The 23,486-nt window shown below is 47.5% G+C and overlaps 1 protein-coding gene and 1 long non-coding RNA gene across 4 annotated transcripts in view; one reads left to right on the forward strand and one right to left on the reverse strand.

The window, feature by feature from the left end:
- Nucleotides 1-1,003: 1,003 nt before the first annotated feature.
- Nucleotides 1,004-8,747, reverse strand: LOC149979920 (uncharacterized). Its single transcript, XR_016484081.1, has 2 exons — nt 8,624-8,747; nt 1,004-2,090 (listed from the first exon to the last, which is right to left on the reverse strand). It is a non-coding gene; the product is annotated as an uncharacterized LOC149979920 (long non-coding RNA).
- The window catches only part of smg6 (telomerase-binding protein EST1A), a 44,461-nt gene continuing 28,455 nt past the window's right edge, over nt 7,481-23,486 (forward strand). The window contains exons 1-12 of one of the 3 annotated variants that reach the window (XM_036989494.2): nt 7,481-7,898; nt 8,301-8,402; nt 10,728-13,254; nt 13,814-14,006; nt 16,358-16,468; nt 17,278-17,384; nt 17,583-17,661; nt 18,359-18,469; nt 18,833-19,048; nt 22,457-22,518; nt 22,782-22,927; nt 23,326-23,439. In XM_036989494.2, the coding sequence (XP_036845389.2) occupies nt 8,309-8,402; nt 10,728-13,254; nt 13,814-14,006; nt 16,358-16,468; nt 17,278-17,384; nt 17,583-17,661; nt 18,359-18,469; nt 18,833-19,048; nt 22,457-22,518; nt 22,782-22,927; nt 23,326-23,439 (3,760 nt within the window). In that variant the 5' untranslated portion in view covers nt 7,481-7,898; nt 8,301-8,308. Of the gene's footprint in view, nt 7,899-8,300; nt 8,724-10,727; nt 13,255-13,813; nt 14,007-15,863; nt 16,000-16,357; nt 16,469-17,277; nt 17,385-17,582; nt 17,662-18,358; nt 18,470-18,832; nt 19,049-22,456; nt 22,519-22,781; nt 22,928-23,325; nt 23,440-23,486 lie in introns of those variants that run through there. The other 2 variants (XM_090188793.1, XM_090188795.1) reach the window with 2 other exon arrangements.

Here is a 23,486-nt window from a genome sequence, read left to right on the forward strand (position 1 = left end):
AGAGGGGACAAACAACCAGAGGGGGCTGGTGGGGGGAGCTATAGGAGAACAGGCTAATTTGTGATTGTAAATGGAATGGTATCAAACACTTCAAACATATAGAAACCCCACGTTTGACTCCGTTCCATTACAATGAGCTTGTCTTCTTATAGCTCCTCCCACCAGCCTCTGCTAGCAATTTGGTTGGACACATTCTAAAATATTCATATTTAAGTTCCTGTAGTTGTGTGAAGCTGCAGTGTTTTTGAGCATTGCCAGCCAGGACTTTGAGACTCACTTAATCATATCCAATCGATACTGACACCTGCTGGTCAATGTCTGTAACTGCATATTAAAGATGAACAGGTAAGCTAAATATGCCATTCTGCGCACTCACTCGCTCACTCTAGCATTGCCAACAAAGCCATTACAGCCGTGTGTGTGTTTTGTTTGTTATATGCCCATATTTACTCCCTGTCTTTTCCTATGTCATTCTTAACCCACCACATGACTCATTGGATGACTCACAGGCCCCATTCCCTCATATCCCCCTGGGCAGAGAGAGAGAGAGAGAGAGAGAGAGAGAGAGCGAGAGAGAGAGAGAGAGAGAGAGAGAGAGAGAGAGAGAGAGAGAGAGAGAGAGAGATGAGGAGAGAGAGAGAGAGAGATGAGGAGAGAGAGAGAGAGAGAGAGAGATGAGGAGAGAGAGAGATGAGGAGAGAGAGAGAGAGAGAGGGGGGGGAGACAGACATGGCTCTCAAGAGAAGACAGGCTATGTGCTCACTGCCCACAAAATAAGGTGGAAACTGAGCTGCACTTCCTAACCTCCTGCCCAATGTATGACCATATTAGAGAGACATGTTTCCCTCAGATTACACAGATCCACAAAGAATTCGAAAACAAATCCAATTTTGATAAACTCCCATATCTACTGGGTGAAATTCCACAGTGTGCCATCACAGCAGCAAGATTTGTGACCTGTTGCCACGAGAAAAGGGCAACCAGTGAAGAACAAACACCATTGTAAATACAACCCATATTTATGCTTATTTATTTTATATTGTGTCCTTTAACCATTTGTACATTGTTAAAACACTGTATATATATATAATATGACATTTGTAATGTCTTTATTGTTTTGAAACTTCTGTATGTGTAATGTTTACTTTTAATTTTTATTGTTTTTCACTTTATATATTCACTTTATATATTATCTACCTCACTTGCTTTGGCAATGTTAACACATGTTTCCCATGCCAATAAAGCCCTTGAATTGAATTGAAATGAATTGAATTGAATTGAGACAGACAGACAGACAGACAGACAGACAGACAGACAGACAGACAGACAGACAGAGAAACAGAGAGTGAGAGAGACAGATAGACAGATAGAGAGAGACAGAGCCACAGAGAGAGAAACAGAGAGAGAAACAGAGAGAGAACAAAAGAGGGGTGAGTAACAGAGGAGTAACAAGGGAATGGGGGGAAGTTAAAGAGATGGCCTCTCGAATAGCGCAGTGGTCTAAAGTGAGGTGCCACTACTTCCTGGTTTGAATCCAGGCTCTGTCGCAGCCAGCCGCGACCGGGAGACCCATGGGGCGGCGCACAATTCAAATCAAATTCAAATCAAATCAAATTTATTTATATAGCCCTTCGTACATCAGCTGATATCTCAAAGTGCTGTACAGAAACCCAGCCTAAAACCCCAAACAGCAAGCAATGCAGGTGTTGAAGCACGGTGGCAAGGAAAAACTCCCTAGAAAGGCCAAAACCTAGGAAGAAACCTAGAGAGGAACCAGGCTATGTGGGGTGGCCAGTCCTCTTCTGGCTGTGCCGGGTGGAGATTATAACAGAACATGGCCAAGATGTTCAAATGTTCATAAATGACCAGCATGGTCGAATAATAATAAGGCAGAACAGTTGAAACTGGAGCAGCAGCACGGTCAGGTGGACTGGGGACAGCAAGGAGTCATCATGTCAGGTAGTCGAGGTGCATGGTCCTAGGGCTCAGGTCAGTTGAAACTGGAGCAGCAGCAGCACGGCAAGGTTGACTGGGGACAGCAAGGAGTCATCATGTCAGGTAGTCCTGGGGCATGGTCCTAGGGCTCAGGTCTTCCGAGAGAGAGAAAGAAAGAGAGAAGGAGAGAATTAGAGAACGCACACTTAGATTCACACAGGACACCGAATAGGACAGGAGAAGTACTCCAGATATAACAAACTTACCCTAGCACCCCGACACATAAACTACTGCAGCATAAATACTGGAGGCTGAGACAGGAGGGGTCAGGAGACACTGTGGCCCCATCCGAGGACACCCCCGGACAGGGCCAAACAGGAAGGATATAACTTTGCCAAAGCACAGCCCACACACCACTAGAGGGATATCTTCAACCACCAACTTACCATCCTGAGACAAGGCTGAGTATAGCCCACAAAGACCTCCGCCACGGCACAACCCAAGGGGGGGGGGGGGGGGGCGCCAACCACATCAGTGAATCAACCCACTCAGGTGACGCACCCCTTCCAGGGACGGCATGAGAGAGCCCCAGTAAGCCAGTGACTCAGCCCCTGTAATAGGGTTAGAGGCAGAGAATCCCAGTGGAAAGAGGGGAACCGGCCAGGCAGAGACAGCAAGGGCGGTTCGTTGCTCCAGAGCCTTTCCGTTCACCTTCCCACTCCTGGGCCAGACTACACTCAATCATATGACCCACTGAAGAGATGAGTCTTCAGTAGAGACTTAAAGGTTGAGACCGAGTTTGCCATGGGTAGGCAGACCGTTCCATAAAAATGGAGCTCTATAGGAGAAAGCTCTGCCTCCAGCTGTTTGCTTAGAAATTCTAGGGACAATTAGGAGGCCTGCGTCTTGTGACCGTAGCGTACGTGTAGGTATGTACAGCAGGACCAAATCAGAGAGATAGGTAGGAGCAAGCCCATGTAATGCTTTGTAGGTTAGCAGTAAAACCTTGAAATCAGCCCTTGCTTTGACAGGAAGCCAGTGTAGGGAGGCTAGCACTGGAGTAATATGATCAAATTTTTTGGTTCTAGTCAGGATTCTAGCAGCTGTATTTAGCACTAACTGAAGTTTATTTAGGGCTTTATCCGGGTAGCCGGAAAGTAGAGCATTGCAGTAGTCTAACCTAGAAGTGACAAAAGCATGGATTAATTTTTCTGCATCATTTTTGGACAGAAAGTTTCAGATTTTTGCAATGTTACGTAGATGGAAAAAAGCTGTCCTTGAAATGGTCTTGATATGTTCTTCAAAAGAGAGATCAGGGTCCAGAGTAACGCCGAGGTCCTTCACAGTTTTATTTGAGACGACTGTACAACCATTAAGATTAATTGTCAGATTCAACAGAAGATCTCTTGGTTTCTTGGGACCTAGAACAAGCATCTCTGTTTTGTCCGAGTTTAAAAGTAGAAAGTTTGCAGCCATCCACTTCCTTATGTCTGAAACACACGCTTCTAGCAAAGGCAATTTTGGGGCTTCACCATGTTTCACTGAAATGTACAGCTGTGTGTCATCCGCATAGCAGTGAAAGTTAACATTATATTTTCGAAAATATATAGTGAAAACAAGTGGTCCTAAAACGGAACCTTGAGGAACACCGAAATGTACAGTTGATTTGTCAGAGGACAAACCATTCACAGAGACAAACTGATATCTTTCCGACAGATAAGATCTAAACCAGGCCAGAACTTGTCCGTGTAGACCAATTTGGGTTTCCAATCTCTCCAAAAGAATGTGGTGATCGATGGTATCAAAAGCAGCACTAAGGTCTAGGAGCACGAGGACAGATGCAGAGCCTCGGTCTGATGCCATTTAAAAGGTAATTTACCACCTTCACAAGTGCAGTCTCAGTGCTATGATGGGGTCTAAAACCAGACTGAAGCATTTCGTATACATTGTTTGTCTTCAGGAAGGCAGTGAGTTGCTGCGCAACAGCCTTTTCTAAAAATGTTGAGAGGAATGGAAGATTCGATATAGGCCGATAGTTTTTTATATTTTCTGGGTCAAGGTTTGGCTTTTTCAAGAGAGGTTTTATTACTGCCACTTTTAGTGAGTTTGGTACACATCCAGTGGATAGAGAGCCGTTTATTATGTTCAACATAGGAGGGCCAAGCACAGGAAGCAGCTCTTTCAGTAGTTTAGTTAGAATAGGGTCCAGTTTGCAGCTTGAAGGTTTAGAGGCCATGATTATTTTCATCATTGTGTCAAGAGATACAGTACTAAAACACTTGAGCGTCTCTCTTGATCCTAGATCCTGGCAGAGTTGTGCAGACTCAGGACAACTGAGCTTTGAAGGAATACGCAGATTTAAAGAGGAGTCCGTAATTTGCTTTCTAATAATCATAATCTTTTCATCAAAGAAGTTCATGAATGTATCACTGCTAAAGTGAAAGTCATCCTCTCTTGGGGAATGCTGCTTTTTAGTTAGCTTTGCGACAGTATCAAAAAGGAATTTCGGATTGTTCTTATGTTCCTCAATTAAGTTAGAAAAATAGGATGATCGAGCAGCAGTAAGGGCTCTTCGGTACTGCATTGTACTGTCTTTCCAAGCTAGTCGGAAGGCTTCCAGTTTGGTGTGGCGCCATTTCCGTTCCAATTTTCTGGAAGCTTGCTTCAGAGCTCGGGTATTTTCTGTGTACCAGGGAGCTAGTTTCTTATGAGAAATATTTAAAATTTTTAGGGGTGCAACTGCATCTAGGGTATTGCGCAAGGTTAAATTGAGTTCCTCAGTTAGGTGGTTAACTGATTTTTGTCCTCTGGCGTCCTTGGGTAGACAGAGGGAATCTGGAAGGACATCAAGGAATCTTTGTGTTGTCTGTGAATTTATAGCACGACTTTTGATGTTCCTTGGTTGGGGTCTGAGCAGATTATTTGTTGCAATTGCAAACGTAATAAAATGGTGGTCCGATAGTCCAGGATTATGAGGAAAAACATTAAGATCCACAACATTTATTCCATGGGACAAAACTAGGTCCAGCGTATGACTGTGACAGTGAGTTGGTCCAAAGACATGTTGGACAAAACCCACTGAGTCGATGATGGCTCCGAAAGCCTTTTGGAGTGGGTCTGTGGACTTTTCTATGTGAATATTAAAGTCACCAAAGATTAGAATATTATCTGCTATGACTACAAGGTCCGATAGGAATTCAGGGAACTCAATGAGGAACGCTGTATATGGCCCAGGAGGCCTGTAAACAGTAGCTATAAAAAGTGATTGAGTAGGCTGCATATATTTCATGACTAGAAGCTCAAAAGATGAACACATCGTTTTTTTGTTTGTTGTAAATTGACATTTGCTATCGTAAATGTTAGCAACACCTCCGCCTTTGCGGGATGCACGGGGGATATGGTCACTAGTGTAACCAGGAGGTGAGGCCTCATTTAACACAGTAAATTCATCAGGCTTAAGCCATGTTTCAGTCATGCCAATCACATCAAGATTATGATCAGTGATTAGTTCATTGACTATAATTGCCTTTGAAGTAAGGGATCTAACATTAAGTAGCCCTATTTTGAGATGTGAGGTATCATGATCTCTTTCAATAATGACAGGAATGGAGGTGGTCTTTATCGTAGTGAGATTGCTAAGGCGAACACCGCCATGTTTTGCCCAACCTAGGTCGAGGCACAGACACGGTCTCAATGGTGATAGCTGAGCTGACTACACTGACTCTGCTAGTGGCAGACTCCACTATGCTGGCAGGCGGGCTAACAGCCTGCTGCCTGGCCTGCACCCTATTTCATTGTGGAGCTAGAGGAGTTAGAGCCCAATTGACCCAGCGCGTCCGGGTTAGGGGAGGGTTTGTCCGGCAGGGATGTTCTTGTCCCATTGCGCACTAGCGACTCCTGCGGCGGGCCGCAGTATAGAGAATGAGAAAATATGACTTATAATTTGTACTAAAACAGAGCTTATTTTTACATATTACATTTTTACCTCTCATTTCAGCATCTAAAACGGCTCTGTAGACAAAGTCAACCTCACTTCACTTACCACCCACCCATTTTATCTTAGGCAAGAAGCCGACAAGATTCACACTGGACTTCACCAAAGCCATCAATCAGCATCAGGTTCTATCTATCGGGTAAAGGTTAGCACTCTGGTCTCTACATTTTCTCTATAGGCATTTTGGAATCTGAGAGGAAATAGAGATGAATATATTGATAAAAGTCACTTTGTCCTAGAGAGATATACATGGTTATCAAAACGCCAGAGTAAACCTACATGAAACACAGCCCTTATTTGCAGTGTTTCTAAAATCCCGTATGGTTGAAATTAATGGTGGGAAAAACGATTGGAACCATTTCCCTGTTTGACCGCAAGGTTTTATGGGTATTATCACACCTCCACTGTGGGGCTCTATATGGCCCACTGGTTCCTTTGAAGCCTCCCATTGGCAAATACACTATATATACACTATAAATGTTTGGACTCGGCTATTTCAGCCACACCTGTTTCTGACAGGTGTATAAAAATCGAACACACAGCCATGCGATGTATGCCATGCCACTGAAGAGCTCAGTGACTTTCAATGTGGCACCAGCATAGGATGCCACCTTTCCAACAAGTCAGTTCGTCAATGTTCTGCCCTGCTAGAGCAGCCCCGGTACTGTTATTGTGAAGTGGAAATGTCTAGGAGTAACAACAGTTTAGCCACAAAGTGGTAGGCCACACAAGCTCACAGAACAGGACCGCCGAGTGCTGAAGCGCGTACAAATCGTCTGTCTTCGTTACAAACTGCCTCTGGAAGCAACGACAGCACAATAACTATTCGTTGGGAGCTTCATGAAATGAGTTTCCATTGGCCGAGCAGCCGCACACAAGCCTACGATTATAAATGCAAACGTTAAGACATTATTAGCAGCATTACTTTATTGGCAGTATTTAAATGTGTCAGCTGCTACAGACCTGCCTAATTAATTCCGAAGATGTTGGTTATACTGACAAGATGCATGTCTCTTCGCCCCTAACAATGGGAGTCATTGTCCACAAAGCGGCATGGTGGGCTGTCTAGCTCCCACCCCTCCATTCTTTGCGTGGTGGATACATATTATTATTGTAGTCTATTTTTTTTTTTTTTTTTTATATTCGATGAGGGTTGTGACGTCGACATCGACGTTTTCTCGAGAAGACTCCGGGGCGGCAGATCTATTGTTTGTAATCTATGTATGCTTGTGTTCCCTCACGTGCTTTATGTATTGATTTGTTATTATTAAAAATTAAAAATATAAAAAAATATAAAAAATAATAATAAAAACTCCGGGGCGGTAGGGTAGCCTAGTGCTTAGAGCGTTCGACTAGTAACCGGAAGCTTTCAAGTTCAAACCCCCGAGCTAGCAAAACAACCGGTAAAAACATTTTTTTTGGGGGGGGGGGACCAAATTCGACAGTCATTGACCATTATAAAAACTCCTTGCTTGGTGCGCGAAACAACGCCAGCTGCTGGAGGGTGTTGGATCTCCCGCTTCCTCTCCGGTGCGTTCGTAAATTCGCTGAATAATTAATGAATTTACGAACGCCCCCTCTGTTATTGCTTCGTCTGACGAGCTGTTTGGCCACTGCTAACTATAGTCGACTAAATAACCTATTGATCTCACAAGAAGTAGAACTAAAGTAAACGTTTTTTTAATTATTATTTAAAAAATATATAATCTTAACATTTTCCAAAATCGTTTAAAAAGGATTGCAAGTCAGATCACTTTGGGCAATGGCCTGATTTGTTTAGTAGGCTAGTACAAATGGTAGTTTATTTTTTTGTAGGCCTACCTATGCCTTGTTTCGGCATCTTAACTAAAACATTTTGAATTCATATTTATCCAAATTCACTTCGTAAAAAAAACAACAACAACAAAAACGCAATGTGACAGTTCCAGCTTGACTACTGACACTGTTGGCGACACAGAATATTACACAGGTGTGTTTTTTGGTTTCTCAACGCGCTATTCTTGTGTGTGTAATGTGTGTGTGTGTAATGTGTGTGTGTGTGTAATGTTTATAATGTGTGTGTGTGTATAATGTGTGTGTGTGTAATGTGTGTGTGTGTAATGTGTGTGTGTGTGTATAATGTGTGTGTGTGTGTATAATGTGTGTGTGTGTATAGTGTGTGTGTGTAATGTGTAAAATGTGTGTGTGTGTGTGTGTAATGTGTATAATGTGTGTGTGTGCGAGTGTGTGTGTGTAGTGTGTGTGTGTGCGAGTGTGTGTGTGTGTAATGTGTATAATGTGTGTGTGTGTGTAACGTGTGTGTGTGTATAATGTGTGTGTGTGTGTGTATAATGTGTGTGTGTGTGTAACGTGTGTGTGTGTATAATCATAGAAACGAAGATGGCGGACGAACTAGACCGAGTTCGGATTTCAGCTGCGGAGCTGCGAGCTGAAGCGTCGACTTTGACCAACCATCACGACGATTGTCACAGAGGTGAGATCGATCACCCGACTGTTATCGTTATAAACCACGAAAGAGAACAACAACAAACGAGGGTGTAACACAACGTATAAACGGAAACGAAGTAGTTAGCTTGCTAGCTAACGTTAGCTATCTGATGTAACGGCAGCTAGAAGCATCATGTGGTATTTTGTTTTCAAAACACCCCTCCTCCTCCTCTTCTACCTCTTCCTCCGCCCAGGGGACTCACTCACCCCCCCGGACTCTCACACCCGAGGTGTCGTTCGGTTCATGTCCCCGTCAGCCCGTAGACCGAGGTTCCCCACCGAGGTTCCCCACCGGCTGCTGTGGTCGGTTAGTATTATAGCAGCAGAGACGAGCTTCTGGTTTTACCCCCAAATACAACAACACTATGTGGCTGTTCTCTTACAGGCCACAGTTAACGTTGTTGTTATGGAAGAAGGCTGGCGAAAGTGTATCGTTGAACTAGTTAGTTAGCGGACACAAGTTGGGAATACTGTTTTGTTTAGCGTTATTTTATATATATATATATATTTTTTAAACGAAGTATATCACTATGGCAACCACACTGGTGTAGCTTTCGCCACACTAACTAGCTACACACACATATAGATATAGCATACACATATACACATCTTTCCTAAATTATCATTGATGAGGCCACTCCGGTGGTCATGGAGAATATTTGTTATTCTAGGCCATCACTAAGGTACCTGTTTTAAAAAAAAAAATTAAAAATCTGACAATCATGATCTTCAGTCTCAGAGTCTGGGCCATGATGAGTTGAACAGGTGTGTTTGAGTAGGGCTGGAACTAAACCCTGCTCACCTACCCAGTAGCTTTTCCAGGTCCTTAAATTGGAGACTCCCCTGTTGGACTGACTGATCTTACCCACTTATGCTGGGCAACACACTACACCACTTATAAAATCGTACTACACGCTCACACTTCCGGGTTTCCTCGTCCCAAATCTTTCATTTTGTCCAGTCTCAACCCCAGGACGTGCTCACGTTACACGATGATTCCCTTAGTTGATCCTGCCTTGCGTTTCTCAGTTGTTGTAGGAAAGAAATGTTGACAGCGAGCTGTGAGCTGCTTTTTAGTGGTGCCGAGTATTATGTGCAGAAATACCAAAAGAGACAGAGGCCCAGAATATGGACTTAATATACAAAATAATAATGATATAATTATATTTTTGATTTCTATCATGGTAGGATGGCTATGTAATATTGGTGGAGTTTGTTTTGCATGGCCTGGTGATCCAGGTGTGTGGAGATTTGACTTAAGGACCAATGGAATGGTCTCCCATCACCTCGGCGGTCCTCACAGTGTTGTTGTTGTTGTTGCTTTCCTCTTCACTGTTGTTGTTTTGGTCTGGCATGCTGAGTGCTCATTAGCTATTGGCAACCGTCCTTGCCCAATCGTGCTCATACTACAAACATGCACGACCAACATTGCAGACGCGTCAGAAAATGATCGGGACATCTGGACAGGGGGTCTGGATAACGAAACAGGCGGCGTCGGTGCGTCCTTGACCCTCTCAAACTACGCCAGTCCCGACGTATTGATCCTAGCCCAAGTTCATAGGATTTTACCCAGATCGTGAACATTTAGTGTTTGACTGGTATTAGCTGTTATTCAGGCCCTGGGGCAGCTGTGTCATTGTTCATTGTCTTTGTTGAAGTACGGGGTACAGGTGCACTACGTTATCAGGCAGACTGTTCTTCCTGCTATCGCTTTCTCTCTTACCTCCTGCTCTCACCTTCTTGCACTTTCTCCTGCTGTGTGTTAGTCAGAGGAGACTGAGAACGAACTAAACTTACTCGACTGAGCAAGAGGGAGTGGAAATGAGGATAGAGGGAATGGAAATGAGGATAGATGGAGTGGAAATGAGGGGAGGGAGTGGAAATGAGGATAGAGGGAGTGGAAATGAGGACAGAGGGAGTGGAAATGAGGACAGAGGGAGTGGAAATGAGGACAGAGGGAGTGGAAATGAGGACAGAGGGAGTGGAAATGAGGACAGAGGGAGTGGAAATGAGGACAGAGGGAGTGGAAATGAGGACAGAGGGAGTGGAAATGAGGACAGAGGGAGTGGAAATGAGGATAGAGGGAGTGGAAATGAGGATAGAGGGAGTGGAAATGAGGATAAAGGGAGTGGACATGGGGATAGAGGGCGAAAGAGAGAAGGAGAAGGGGCTCTGACCTTTAGAACGGATTGTGTGTCTCTGTTGAAAAGTCAGTCATCACAACTAATATCTCCCATTCTCCTCTCCCTCTCCCATCTCTATTTCTTTCCCAACACTTTCTCTCCCTTTCGTACCCCTCTCTCTATCACAGAGGAGCGAGGAGAGGAGGGACGTGGCCAACGACAGCAGCGTCACCACGGCAACGACCCGTCAAAACGCCCTGACCTGCAGCGCTACACGCCCGGGGCTGGCCACGGCAACCGTCGCCATGACAGCGAGGACGGCGGCGTAGTCATCTCCCCTGGAGACCCGTTAGCCATGACCTCTGACCCTGAGGTGGAACTGGTGATGTCACTGCCACAGGAGGAGCAAGAAGAAGGACACAACATGGCCGCCACCGAGACCGTTTCAACTGAACCTGGATGTATAGATGGAGGGATGGGGAAAGGAGGAGGAGAGAAATGTGGAGGAGGTTTTACTTCAAACCGGGGTGGATGCTCTCGAGCGCCTGCACAACAGAGGACTCGAAGAGGTGACCACCACACCACCAGAGCAGACAACAACAACAGTAGTAGCAGTAGTGCAAAGGGACCGTCAGGCTCCGCCAACCGACCACACAACTCCAGACAGAGGGATGAGGTGAGAGGGAAGAACCAGAGGGGTGGAGAACCAGCAGGGCGTTCCCCTGGCTCTCCCAAAACCACCAGGAAGACCCGTAAACCTGACCGAGAGATCTACCAGCCTGGGGGTCGGAGGAGCACCACCACCACCCAGGGGGAAGAGGGAAGAGAGACAGAGAAACCTGCTCCTGGTCCCCCTGATCCTGTCAGAGAGGAAAGCCAAGCCAGGAGGGAACCAGTCGTATGGAGAGAGAAAGAGGAAGATGGCAGAGGGGGTGAAGAGACAGGCAGAAGGCAGGGGAGGAGAGAAACAGGGAAAGCAGCCATCTCAGACCATGGAGTAGAGAACCTGACTGGGAAGATACAGACACTCTGTGTGACTGCCCCACCTGAGAGAGAAGAGGAGGGGAAGAGAGGAGAGGGTGAGGAAGGAGTAGGCAGAAGGAGGAAGGCAAGCGGTGAGGGCAGGAGGAGCAGAGCTGGAGGTGGAGGCAAGGGACGAGTAGGAGGAGGAAATGAAGGATGCGAGAAGACTGAGGAGGAGAAGAAGAAGAGAGAGAGGGGAAACCGCAGGAACAGAGGAGGAGGGGAGAAAGGGGAGAATCAGGACTCCAGGAGAAGAGGAGGAGAGGGTGAGCGAGGGATGACCGAGAGAGACAGGAGAGCGTCGGAAGAAGATGGAGAGAGGGAAGCGAACCGTCCTGCAGATGCACAGCCAGCAAAGGGAAGAGAAAAACAGAGGGATAGAGATACTGAGAGAGACAACCAGAGAGGGAACAACAGACCCCAACCCCCGGATATAGACAGAGAGAAGAATGGAGAGAAAGACAGGAATGTAGAGATGCAGAGAAACAGAGATAGGAGTGAGAGATGCAGGGCTAACACTAACAACCACCACCACTCGTCATCTTCCTCTAAGCGCAACTCCAAGTCAAACATCAGAAGACCCAGGAATCGCACCTACAGCACCAGTTCTGCCAGTAGTGGCGCCAGCCTGGACGGACTGGGACAAGGAGAGGATCGGAGGGAGGACAGAGCCCGACGAGACCGACTGGGGCACAGGGAAAGAGACGGAGGAGAGGGAGGAGGAGGTCAGCTACCGAACAGGAGGAGAAACACTAGAGACTCCTCAACAGACTCACTGGAGGAGAGGAGGAGAGATGGAGGAGAGGAGTACTTGAGCCCCCCGTGGAGGAGAGGGGAGGAGGAGAGCAGAGGGGGAAGAGGACACAGAGGAGGAGGGAGAGGAGGGCTCCTGAAAGTGTCTCAGAGCGACAGACAGTCAGGTACCTCCCATGCCACCTCAGGCCCCAGCGATGACCCCCAGGGGCGCCTCAGGCAGGGCACTGTGCCTCGTGGTAAGGAGAGGGGCATTCTCATCCTCCCCGCCCACACTGACCTCTCCAATTCGCCGACGGAGCCCGGGCCAAGGCTCCTGTTTGGTGGGATTCGAGGAGGAAAAGAGGCGGGACTAGGGAGAGGAGGAAGGGGCGGAGGAACAAGGCGACTCTGGGATCCCAACAACCCCGACCAGAAACCCGCTCTCCGGCTCTCCCAGCATGCCTCTCTCCAGCAGCAGCAGCAGCAGCCCATGTACCTGCAGACGGGCGGAGGTTACGGAGCGCTGCACTTCCTGGATACGGACGACGAGGCTGCAGGGAGTCCCCCGGTCCGCCAGGGGGAGCACTTCCACCCCCAGCAGGAGGCCGCAGCCATGGCCCAGGCCTTCTACAAGTACCAGAACTCTGACAACCCTTACCCTTACAATGCCAACCCTAATGCACGTTACCCGTACCCCTACCACACTATGCCTACCACCCCCTACCAGATGCCCTCTTCCAATGGCATTTACCCAGCCCAGTTTTACGGGGAGTATAGGGGTCAGGGGTACCAGACCGGGGCTGGAGCAGGTCTTACACCAGAGGAGGTGGAGCAGCAGGCCAGGGGAGAGCTGGGGAGACAGCTGAGGGCTGCAGACAGCCAGGAGTTACAACTCAGCAACCTCTTATCTAGAGACAGACTCAGTGCTGACGGACTGGACCGCATGGCTCAACTCAGGTAAGATGTTGGGGAGAGGGACAGGGTAGGAATGAAGGGAAGAGAGGGACAGGGTTGGATGGAGGGACAGGGTAGGATTGAGGGAAGAGGGACAGGGTTGGATGGAGGGACAGGGTAGGATGGAGGGAAGAGGGACAGGGTAGGATGGAGAGAAGAGGGACAGGGTTGGATGGAGGGACAGGGTAGGATGGAGGGAGGGAGGGTGGGAGAAGGATAGGGTAGGAGGGAGGGTGGAAGAAGGACAGGGTAGGAGTGAGGGAGGAGACGGACAGGTTGGGAGGGAGGGAGGGGGAGAGGGACAGGGTAGGATGGAGGGAAGGAGGAGAGGGACAGGGTAGGATGGAGGGTAGGAGAGAGGTAGGGACAGGGTAGGAGGGAGGGAGGAGACGGGACAGGGTAGGATGGAGGGACGGAGGAGTAGTCAGGGTAGGATGGAGGGACAGGGTAGGATGGTTTGAGGGTGGGAGCTCCAACTTGGTAATATGTTGGGGGCTGCAACTTGTCTGAAAACTGACTAAGCTCCATTCTGTCTTGTCTCCTTTTCACCCCCTCCCCCCAGAGCTGACCTGTTGACCCTATATGAGCGGGTGATCCTAACAGACATAGAGTTCAGTGACAGTCAGAACCTGGACCAGGCTCTATGGAAGAACGTGTTCTACCAGGTTATAGAGCACTTCAGACAGCTCCTCAAAGACCCCAGCGGAGACTCAACCCTGCGCATCACCCCCATGCTGCTCACTCTGCTGGACGAGGTAGACGCACTGAACACACGCCACGTAGCGTAAGCACCAGCTATAGAATTTGGCCTTCAAGAACATAAACCAAAATAGCCCATCTTAAATTGATTAGATAAACGGGAAAAAAACACTAGAAATTGTTATTAAAAAAAAATACAAGTGGATGTAATTGTCCTTAAATAATTAGCCTGCATGTGAACGTTTAGGTGATAGGCTTGGGCCTTATACCGGGGTATTTGGAGAAAAAAAGCCACGTGATGGTTTTTCAATACCGTCAATACCGTTGAAACCATTTCTTTGACGTTTTTTTTATTCATGTCACACGTATCATTATGAAGCTTCCTGGTTGACCCCAGTCACATGGTGTTTGTTTACGTACAACGACCGGAGCCTTGTGAGTCTCTCTATTGTCCAGTATGCTCCGGGTGATCTAGTTACAGCAGGGAATTCGCAATTCAATGTTTGCCAGCTACATATCTTATAGCTTAAGTGAACTGTCTAGAATGTGCTAAATGCGCTGCAGTTCTGCTAATTTAGTAGCTAGTTAGCTACCTAGCTAAGTGGCGAGCTCCTTCCAAAATCAAGCATTTGCACGATGACAGCAGAGGATCCCCTCCAGGATCAAAGGCCTTGCTGTCTAATATTTGTTTTGTTTTGTGCAGCTAACTGGGACTAGCAGCTAACTGGGACTAGCAGATAACTGGGACTAGCATTTTGTTTTGTGCAGCTAACTGGGACTAGCATTTTGTTTTGTGCAGCTAACTGGGACTAGCATTTTGTTTTGCGCTGCTAACTGGGACTAGCATTTTGTTTTGCGCTGCTAACTGGGACTAGCATTTTGTTTTGTGCTGCTAACTGGGACTAGCAGCTAACTGGAACTAGCATTTTGTTTTGTGCAGCTAACTGGGGCTAGCAGCTAACTGGGACTAGTGTTTTGTTTTGAGCAGCTAACTGGGACTAGCAGCTAACTGGGACTAGCATTTTGTTTTGTGCAGATAACTGGGACTAGCAGCTAACTGGGACTAGCGTTTTGTTTTGGGCTGCTAACTGGGACTAGCATTTTGTTTTGTGCAGCAAACTGGGACTAGCATTTTGTTTTGTGCAGCTAACTGGGACTAGCATTTTGTTTTGTGCAGCTAACTGGGACTAGCATTTTGTTTTGCGCTGCTAACTGGGACTAGCATTTTGTTTTGCGCTGCTAACTGGGACTAGCATTTTGTTTTGTGCTGCTAACTGGGACTAGCAGCTAACTGGAACTAGCATTTTGTTTTGTGCAGCTAACTGGGGCTAGCAGCTAACTGGGACTAGTGTTTTGTTTTGTGCAGCTAACTGGGACTAGCATTTTGTTTTGTGCAGCTAACTGGGACTAGCAGCTAACTGGAACTAGCATTTTGTTTTGTGCAGCTAACTTGGACTAGCAGCTAACTGGAACTAGCATTTTGTTTTGAGCAGCTAACTGGGACTAGCAGCTAACTGGGACTAGCATTTTGTTTTGTGCAGCTAACTGGGACTAGCAGCTAACTGGGACTAGCATTTTGTTTTGGGCTGCTAACTGGGACTAGCATTTTGTTTTGTGCAGCAAACTGGGACTAGCATTTTGTTTTTTGCAGCTAACTGGGACTAGCATTTTGTTTTGTGCAGCTAACTGGGACTAGCATTTTGTTTTGCGCTGCTAACTGGGACTAGCATTTTGTTTTGTGCTGCTAACTGGGACTAGCAGGGGACCTTATTCTTTGATGCACTGTGTTTGTTTCCCAGGGGATGGCGTTCTTTGATGCACTGTGTTTGTTTCCAAGGGGACGATGTTCTTTGATGCACTGTGTTTGTTTCCCAGGGGACGGCGTTCTTTGATGCACTGTGTTTGTTTCCAAGGGGACGGTGTTCTTTGATGCACTGTGTTTGTTTCCAAGGGGACGGTGTTCTTTGATGCACTGTGTTTGTTTCCCAGGGGACGGTGTTCTTTGATGCACTGTGTTTGTTTCCCAGGGGACGGTATTCTTTGGTGCACTGTGTTTGTTTCCCAGGGGACGGTATTCTTTGGTGCACTGTGTTTGTTTCCCAGGGGACGGTATTCTTTGATGCACTGTGTTTGTTTCCCAGGGGACGGTGTTCTTTGATGCACTGTGTTTGTTTCCCAGGGGACGGTGTTCTTTGATGCACTGTGTTTGTTTCCCAGGGGACGGTGTTCTTTGATGCACTGTGTTTGTTTCCCAGGGGACGGCGTTCTTTGATGCACTGTGTTTGTTTCCCAGGGGACGGCGTTCTTTGATGCACTGTGTTTGTTTCCCAGGGGACGGCGTTCTTTGATGCACTGTGTTTGTTTCCCAGGGGACGGCGTTCTTTGATGCACTGTGTTTGTTTCCCAGGGGACGGCGTTCTTTGATGCACTGCTGCAGAAGCTTCAGACGGTGTTTCAATTTAAACTGGAGGATTACATGGACGGCATGGCCATCAGACCACGTCCACTACGCAAGACGGTAACAACACAACCTCTGTGTGTGTCTGTCTGTCTGTCTGTCTACACGTGATGTGTGTTCAGAACGACACGACCTCTGTGTGTCTGTCTGTGTGTCTGTCTGTGTCTGTCTGTCTGTGTGTCTGTGTGTGTGTGTGTGTGTGTGTGTGTACACGTGATGTGTGTTCAGAACGACACGACTACTGTGTGTGTGTGTTTACAGACTGTGTGTGTGTGTGTGTGTACATGTGATGAGTGTTCAGACTGAAAAAAAAAAAACAACGAAATAGGATGTTCTAAGTCCACAGCAATGCTTAAACCACATCAGGAGACCACTTTTGGAAAAATCTAATACATTTTCTATTTCTGGGTGTAGTTATCTTTTAATTTGAGTTTTTAACAGTGTTTTTGTAGCACATGCGATGGTAGAGTTTGGAAAATAATCACAATATCATTCTGGCAGGTAAACAGGCTGTTAACAACATTTCATTTATGTTTTTTGGGAAAAGCCTTCGTCTACTTAGCGTCATCATCATCATTGCCTCTTCAGAGAGTTGCAGGAAATACGAAATCACTGATGCATTCTGTTCGTTGTCTTATGACAAACTCGGGAAAATTGTATAAATAGTTTTATACATTTTAGTTTTTTCCCTACAGGCCCGACAACCAGAATATACATTTCAGTTGTCCAAATGGACAAGTTAAAAAACGAATAAATTATATATTTTTTTAAATCAATTTGAATGTGTGGATTGTGTCCTCGTTCTCCCCGTTGTAGATTCTCTAGGGTCCCACGTGTATTGAACAGTGTTACAATGTGTGTTGCTCCAGGTGAAGTATGCTCTGATCAGTGCCCAGCGGTGTTTGATCTGTCAGGGGGACATCGCCCGTTACAGAGAGCAAGCCAGCGACTCGGCTAACTACGGCAAGGCCCGCAGGTACCGTACCGTGGCCACCAGGGAAAAGCATCTTATCCGTGTTCCTGTCCGTTGACGAATCGTAAATGGGGGGGGGGGGGGGGGGGGGGGGACTAGTGTTGTTAAAATGTTGTACATATGAAATAAGACTCCTTTATAGGTCTCTCTTGCGAAGGAGACTCAGACACAATGTGCTCCTCTCTTCCTCCTCCCGTCTAGCTGGTACCTGAAGGCCCAGCAGATTGCTCCTAAGAACGGACGACCTTACAACCAGCTGGCCCTGCTGGCTGTTTACACGGTGAGAGTCGAAGGGAGGGGGGGGTGAGAGGGGGAGGAGAGGGGAGGATCACTGTTTACACGGTGAGAGTCGAAGGGAGGGGGGGGGGGGGGGGTGAACTGTACTTTTTTTGTGTGGCCAGTATAGCCAAGATCTTAAGAGAAATATCACATATTTCTCAATCTCTCCTTTCCTCCCCTCTTCTTCGCCCCCTCTCTCTTTCTTTCTCCCCCTTCTCTCTCCTTCCTCTCTCGCTCTCTCTCTCCTTTCCCCCCTCCCTCCCTCTCTCTCTCTCCTTCCCCCCTCTCCTCCCCCTCTCTCCCTCCTTTCCTCCCCTCTCTCGCTCTCTCTCCCTCCTTTCCTCCCTCTCCTCCCCCTCTCCCTCTCTCTCTCACTCCTTTCCTCCCTCTCCCCCCCTCTCTCCTTTCCTCCCTCTCCCCCCCTTTCTCCTTTCCTCCCCCTCCTCCTCCCCCTCTCTCTCTCCTTTCCTCCCCTCTCTCGCTCTCTCTCTCTCCTTTCCTCCCTCTCCTCCCCCTCCCTCTCCCCCTCTCCTCCCCTCTCTCTCTCCTTTCCTCCCCTCTCTCGCGCTCTCTCTCTCCTTTCCTCCCTCTCCTCCCCCTCTCTCTCTCCCTTCCTCCCATCTCTCGCTCTCCCTCTCCTCTCCCCCCTCTCCCCCCCCTCACCCCTCTCTCCCCCCCCACCCCCCCTCTCTCTCTAGAAGAGGAAGTTGGATGCAGTGTATTACTACATGCGTAGCCTTGCTGCCTCCAACCCCATCCTCACTGCCAAGGAGAGTCTCATGAGTCTGTTTGAAGAGGCCAAACGCAAGGTCAGACACACACACACACCACACACACACACACACATACACACACACCACACACACATACACACACACCACACACACACCGAACACACACACACCACACACCACACACAAACCACACACCACACACACACACACACACACACACACACACACACACACACACACACCACACACACATACACACACACACACATACACCACACATACACATAAAAGACACACACACCTCAAGTCATAACCCAGCTAATGTATTCATTGACCAAACACAACCTAACACCAGGCCTTTATAACACGTGATATTGGGAAGCAGGGATTCTCACCTGCCCCTTTGACCCCTGACCCCTTGACCTTTCACCCCCCCAGGCGGACCAGATGGAGCGGAGGAGGAAGCAGGAGTGGGAGGGGGGGTCCAGGGGCCCCGGGGTCCGAGGAGGAGGACGGGGGGAGGAAGGGGCCAGGGTGGAGATCTGGGTCGGCCCTATTGGACAGGCAGGGGTTCCGTCATCACACCGCGGGGGCAGCGAGTCCAGCAGAGACTCTGAACAGGAAGGAGAACTGGGCAACCTCAGCCCTAGTGATGTGAGTAGAACACTTTACACTGACACCCACACACACACCACACACACACACCACACACACACCACACACACACCATCCATGCATATACACACTCTTCTGGATTATCTGCAGCTTCTCTTCTGGTTCTGTTCCAGCTCTTTTATACTGGATGTTGTCTTTACTCTCTGTCTCTCTGTGTCTCTCTGTGTCTCTCTGTGTCTCTCTGTGTCTCTCTGTCTCTCTCTCTCTGTGTCTCTCTCTCTGTGTCTCTCTGTCTCTCTGTGTCTCTCTGTGTCTCTGTCTCTCTCTGTGTCTCTCTGGGTCTCTCTCTGTGTCTCTCTGGGTCTCTCTGTGTCTCTCTGGGTCTCTCTGGGTCTCTCTCTGGGTCTCTCTCTGTGTCTCTCTCTGTGTCTCTCTCTGTGTCTCTCTCTGTGTCTCTCTGTGTCTCTCTCTGTGTCTCTCTCTGTGTCTCTCTGGGTCTCTCTGTGTCTCTCTGTGTCTCTCTCTCTGTGTCTCTCTCTCTGTGTCTCTCTCTCTGTGTCTCTCTGTGTCTCTCTTTGTCTCTCTGGGTCTCTCTGTGTCTCTCTGTGTCTCTGGGTCTCTCTGGGTCTCTCTGTGTCTCTCTCTCTGTGTCTCTCTCTCTGTGTCTCTCTCTCTGTGTCTCTCTGTGTCTCTCTGTGTCTCTCTGGGTCTCTCTGGGTCTCTCTGTGTCTCTGTGTCTCTCTCTGTGTCTATCTGTGTCTCTCTGTCTCTCTCTGTCTCTCTCTGTGTCTATCTGTGTCTCTCTGTCTCTCTCTGTGTGTCTCTGTGTCTCTTTGTGTCTCTGTGTCTCTCTGTGTCTCTCTGTCTCTTTGTGTCTCTCTCTGTCTCTCTCTGTCTCTCTGTGTCTCTCTCTGGGTCTCTCTGTGTCTCTCTCTGTGTCTCTCTCTGGGTCTCTCTGTATCTCTCTATGTGTCTCTCTCTGTGTCTGTCTGTCTCTCTCTCTCAATTCAATTCAAGGGCTTTATTGGCATGGGAAACATGTGTTAACATTGCCAAAGCAAGTGAGGTAGACAACATACAAAGTGAATATATAAAGTGAAATAAACAATAAAAATTAACAGTAAACATTACACATACAGAGGTTTCAAAACAGTAAAGACATTACAAATGTCATATTATGTATATATACAGTGTTTTAACAATGTACAAATGGTTAAAGGACACAAGATAAAATAAATAAGCACAAATATGGGTTGTATTTACAATGGTGTTTGTTCTTCACTGGTTGCCCTTTTCTCGTGGCAACAGGTCACAAATCTTGCTGCTGTGATGGCACACTGTGGAATTTCACCCAGTAGATATGGGAGGTTATCAAAATAGGATTTGTTTTCGAATTCTTTGTGGATCTGTGTAATCTGAGGGAAATATGTCTCTCTCTTTCTCTCTGTCTGCCTCTCTCTCTCTTTCTCTGTCCTCTCTCTGTGTCTCTCTCTCTCTTTCTCTGTCCTCTCTCTGTGTCTCTGTTTGTTGATTTTACCAGATTCCGGATCATATTTCTCTCCTTCCACACACACATACTAGAGATGTTTTACATACTAGAGATGTTTTCTCTCCCAGGAAGTGGTGCTCTGTGACACACCCTCTGTAGCAGACAGACGGTGCTTCGTGGGCCATGGTGCTCTTGTTATTGCCATCTCCATGGAGATACTACCCCGTAAACACACGCGCACACAGACTCACATCCTCACACACACACACACACACACACACACACACACACATCCTCTCTCACCATGCAGACACACACAGGGTGTTTCTGAAGACGACCCCCATTGATAAATCAATAGTTAGTGAGAAATCTCTGTTTGTTTCCAAGACTCATTTACTCTTTCTCTGTTTCCCTCCTTTCTTTCTTATTTTCTGATGTAAGTTGGCCTGTTGTCAAATTCTCTCATTCCCTCTCCTTTCTGCTCAGTCCCCTTCACCTAGCTGTTGTAACCTGTTACAGCCAGTCCCCTTCACCTAGCTGTTGTAACCTGTTACAGCCAGTCCCCTTCACCTAGCTGTTGTAACCTGTTATAGCCAGTCCCCTTCACCTAGCTGTTGTAACCTGTTACAGCCAGTCCCCTTCACCTAGCTGTTGTAACCTGTTATAGCCAGTCCCCTTCACCTAGCTGTTGTAACCTGTTACAGCCAGTCCCCTTCACCTAGCTGTTGTAACCTGTTATAGCCAGTCCCCTTCACCTAGCTGTTGTAACCTGTTAATAGCCAGTCCCCTTCACCTTGCTGTTGTAACCTGTTATAGCCAGTCCCCTTCACCTAGCTGTTGTAACCTGTTACAGCCAGTCCCCTTCACCTAGCTGTTGTAACCTGTTATAGCCAGTCCCCTTCACCTAGCTGTTGTAACCTGTTAATAGCCAGTCCCCTTCACCTTGCTGTTGTAACCTGTTATAGCCAGTCCCCTTCACCTTGCTGTTGTAACCTGTTATAGCCAGTCCCCTTCACCTAGCTGTTGTAACCTGTTATAGCCAGTCCCCTTCACCTTGCTGTTGTAACCTGTTATAGCCAGTCCCCTTCACCTTGCTGTTGTAACCTGTTATAGCCAGTCCCCTTCACCTAGCTGTTGTAACCTGTTATAGCCAGTCCCCTTCACCTAGCTGTTGTAACATGTTATAGGCAGTCCCCTTCACCTAGCTGCTGTAACCTGTTATAGCCAGTCCCCTTCACCTAGCTGTTGTAACCTGTTATAGCCAGTCCCTTCACCTAGCTGTTGTAACCTGTTATAGCCAGTCCCTTTCACATAGCTGTTATAACCAGTCCCCTTCACATAGCTGTTATAACCACTGTTATAACCAGTCCCCTTCAAATAGCTGTTATAACCACTGTTATAACCAGTCCCCTTCACCTAGCTGTTATAACCACTGTTATAACCCGTCCCCTTCACCTAGCTGTTATAACTACTGTTATAACCAGTCCCCTTCACCTAGCTGTTATAACCCGTCCCCTTCACCTAGCTGTTATAACCAGTCCCCTTCGCCTAGCTGTTATAACCATTCCCCTTCACCTAGCTGTTATAACCAGTCCCCTTCACCTAGCTGTTATAACCACTGTTATAACCCATCCCTTTCACCTAGCTGTTATAACCCGTCCCCTTCACCTAGCTGTTATAACCCGTCCCCTTCACTTAGCTGTTATAACCCGTCCCCTTCACCTAGCTGTTATAACCCGTCCCCTTCACCTAGCTGTTATAACCAGTCCCCTTCACCTAGCTGTTATAACCCGTCCCCTTCACCTAGCTCTTATAATAGCACTCATACCAAGGCCAATGATGTCACAGAGAAATAGCATTTAACAGTGATAGATGGCAGGACAGACATGTCTAATCAATGACAGACTGTCTGACTCATCAGTGCTCTGTTGCTCCTGTCTCTCTGCTTCTGTCTGCAGCTCAATAAGAGGTTTACACTCAGCTTCCTCCACGCTCACGGAAAACTCTTCACTAAAGTGGGGTGAGTACTCTGCCCTGTGTGTGTGTGTGTGTGTGTGTGTGTGTGTGTGTGTGCGCAAGCTTGTTTTTTAAAATATGTAGACTTCATTTTCATGTAGTCTTGTCACAGACAGCTTTTCTAACTCGCACTGATTATGAGAGTTAGCTGCTGTTTCGTAAGATAGATTTAGCTTCCAGTCCCTGTGATGCGTGGTTGTCTTTCTGTGACGTCTGTAAGTCCCTCTGGGTAAGGAGTGTCTGCTAAATTAGCATAATGTGTTGCAGCATGGAGTCGTTCCCTTCGGTGGCCAGTCGGGTTCTCCAGGAGTTCACCGTGCTGCTCCAACACAGCCCCTCTCCTCTGGGCAGCACACGCATGTTGCAGATCATCACCATTAACATGTTCACGATACACAACGCTCAGAGCAGAGGTAACATACACACAGAAGTGTGACCTTGTGCCAGCAACACTCAAGCCTGTGACTAAATGTTTCTCTCTCTCTCTCTCTCTTCTCTCTTTTTCTCTCTTCTTCTCTCTCTCTTCTCTCTCTCTCTCTCTCTCTCTCTCTCTTCTCTCTCTCGCTCTCTTTTTCTCTCTTCTCTCTGCTCTCTTCTCGCTCCTCTCTTCTCTCTCCTCTCTCCCCTTTCTCTTCTTTCTTCTCTCTCCCCTCTCTCTCTCTGCTCTCTCTTCTCTCTCCTCTCTATCTTCTCTCTCTTCTCTCTCCCCTCTCTCTCTCTCTCTTTCTCTCTCTTCTCTCTCCCCTCTCTCTCTCCTCTCTCCCCTTTCTCTTCTTTCTCCTCTCCTCCTCCTCTCCTCTCCTCTCTCTAGGAGGAGATAGTGAGGTGAGATCTGTGTTACAGGAACAGACTACAGCTCTGGGTCTGGCCATGTTCTCTCTGCTGGTCCAACGCTGCACAGAGCTGCTGAGAGACACACCCGCAGGTACACACACACACACACACACGTAAGGGCATACGATAACGTACAGT

The sequence above is a fragment of the Oncorhynchus mykiss genome, chromosome 10 (genome assembly GCF_057628025.1).
Source record: "Oncorhynchus mykiss isolate SJ-2025 chromosome 10, ASM5762802v1, whole genome shotgun sequence".
Classification (NCBI taxonomy): Eukaryota; Metazoa; Chordata; class Actinopteri; order Salmoniformes; family Salmonidae; genus Oncorhynchus; species Oncorhynchus mykiss.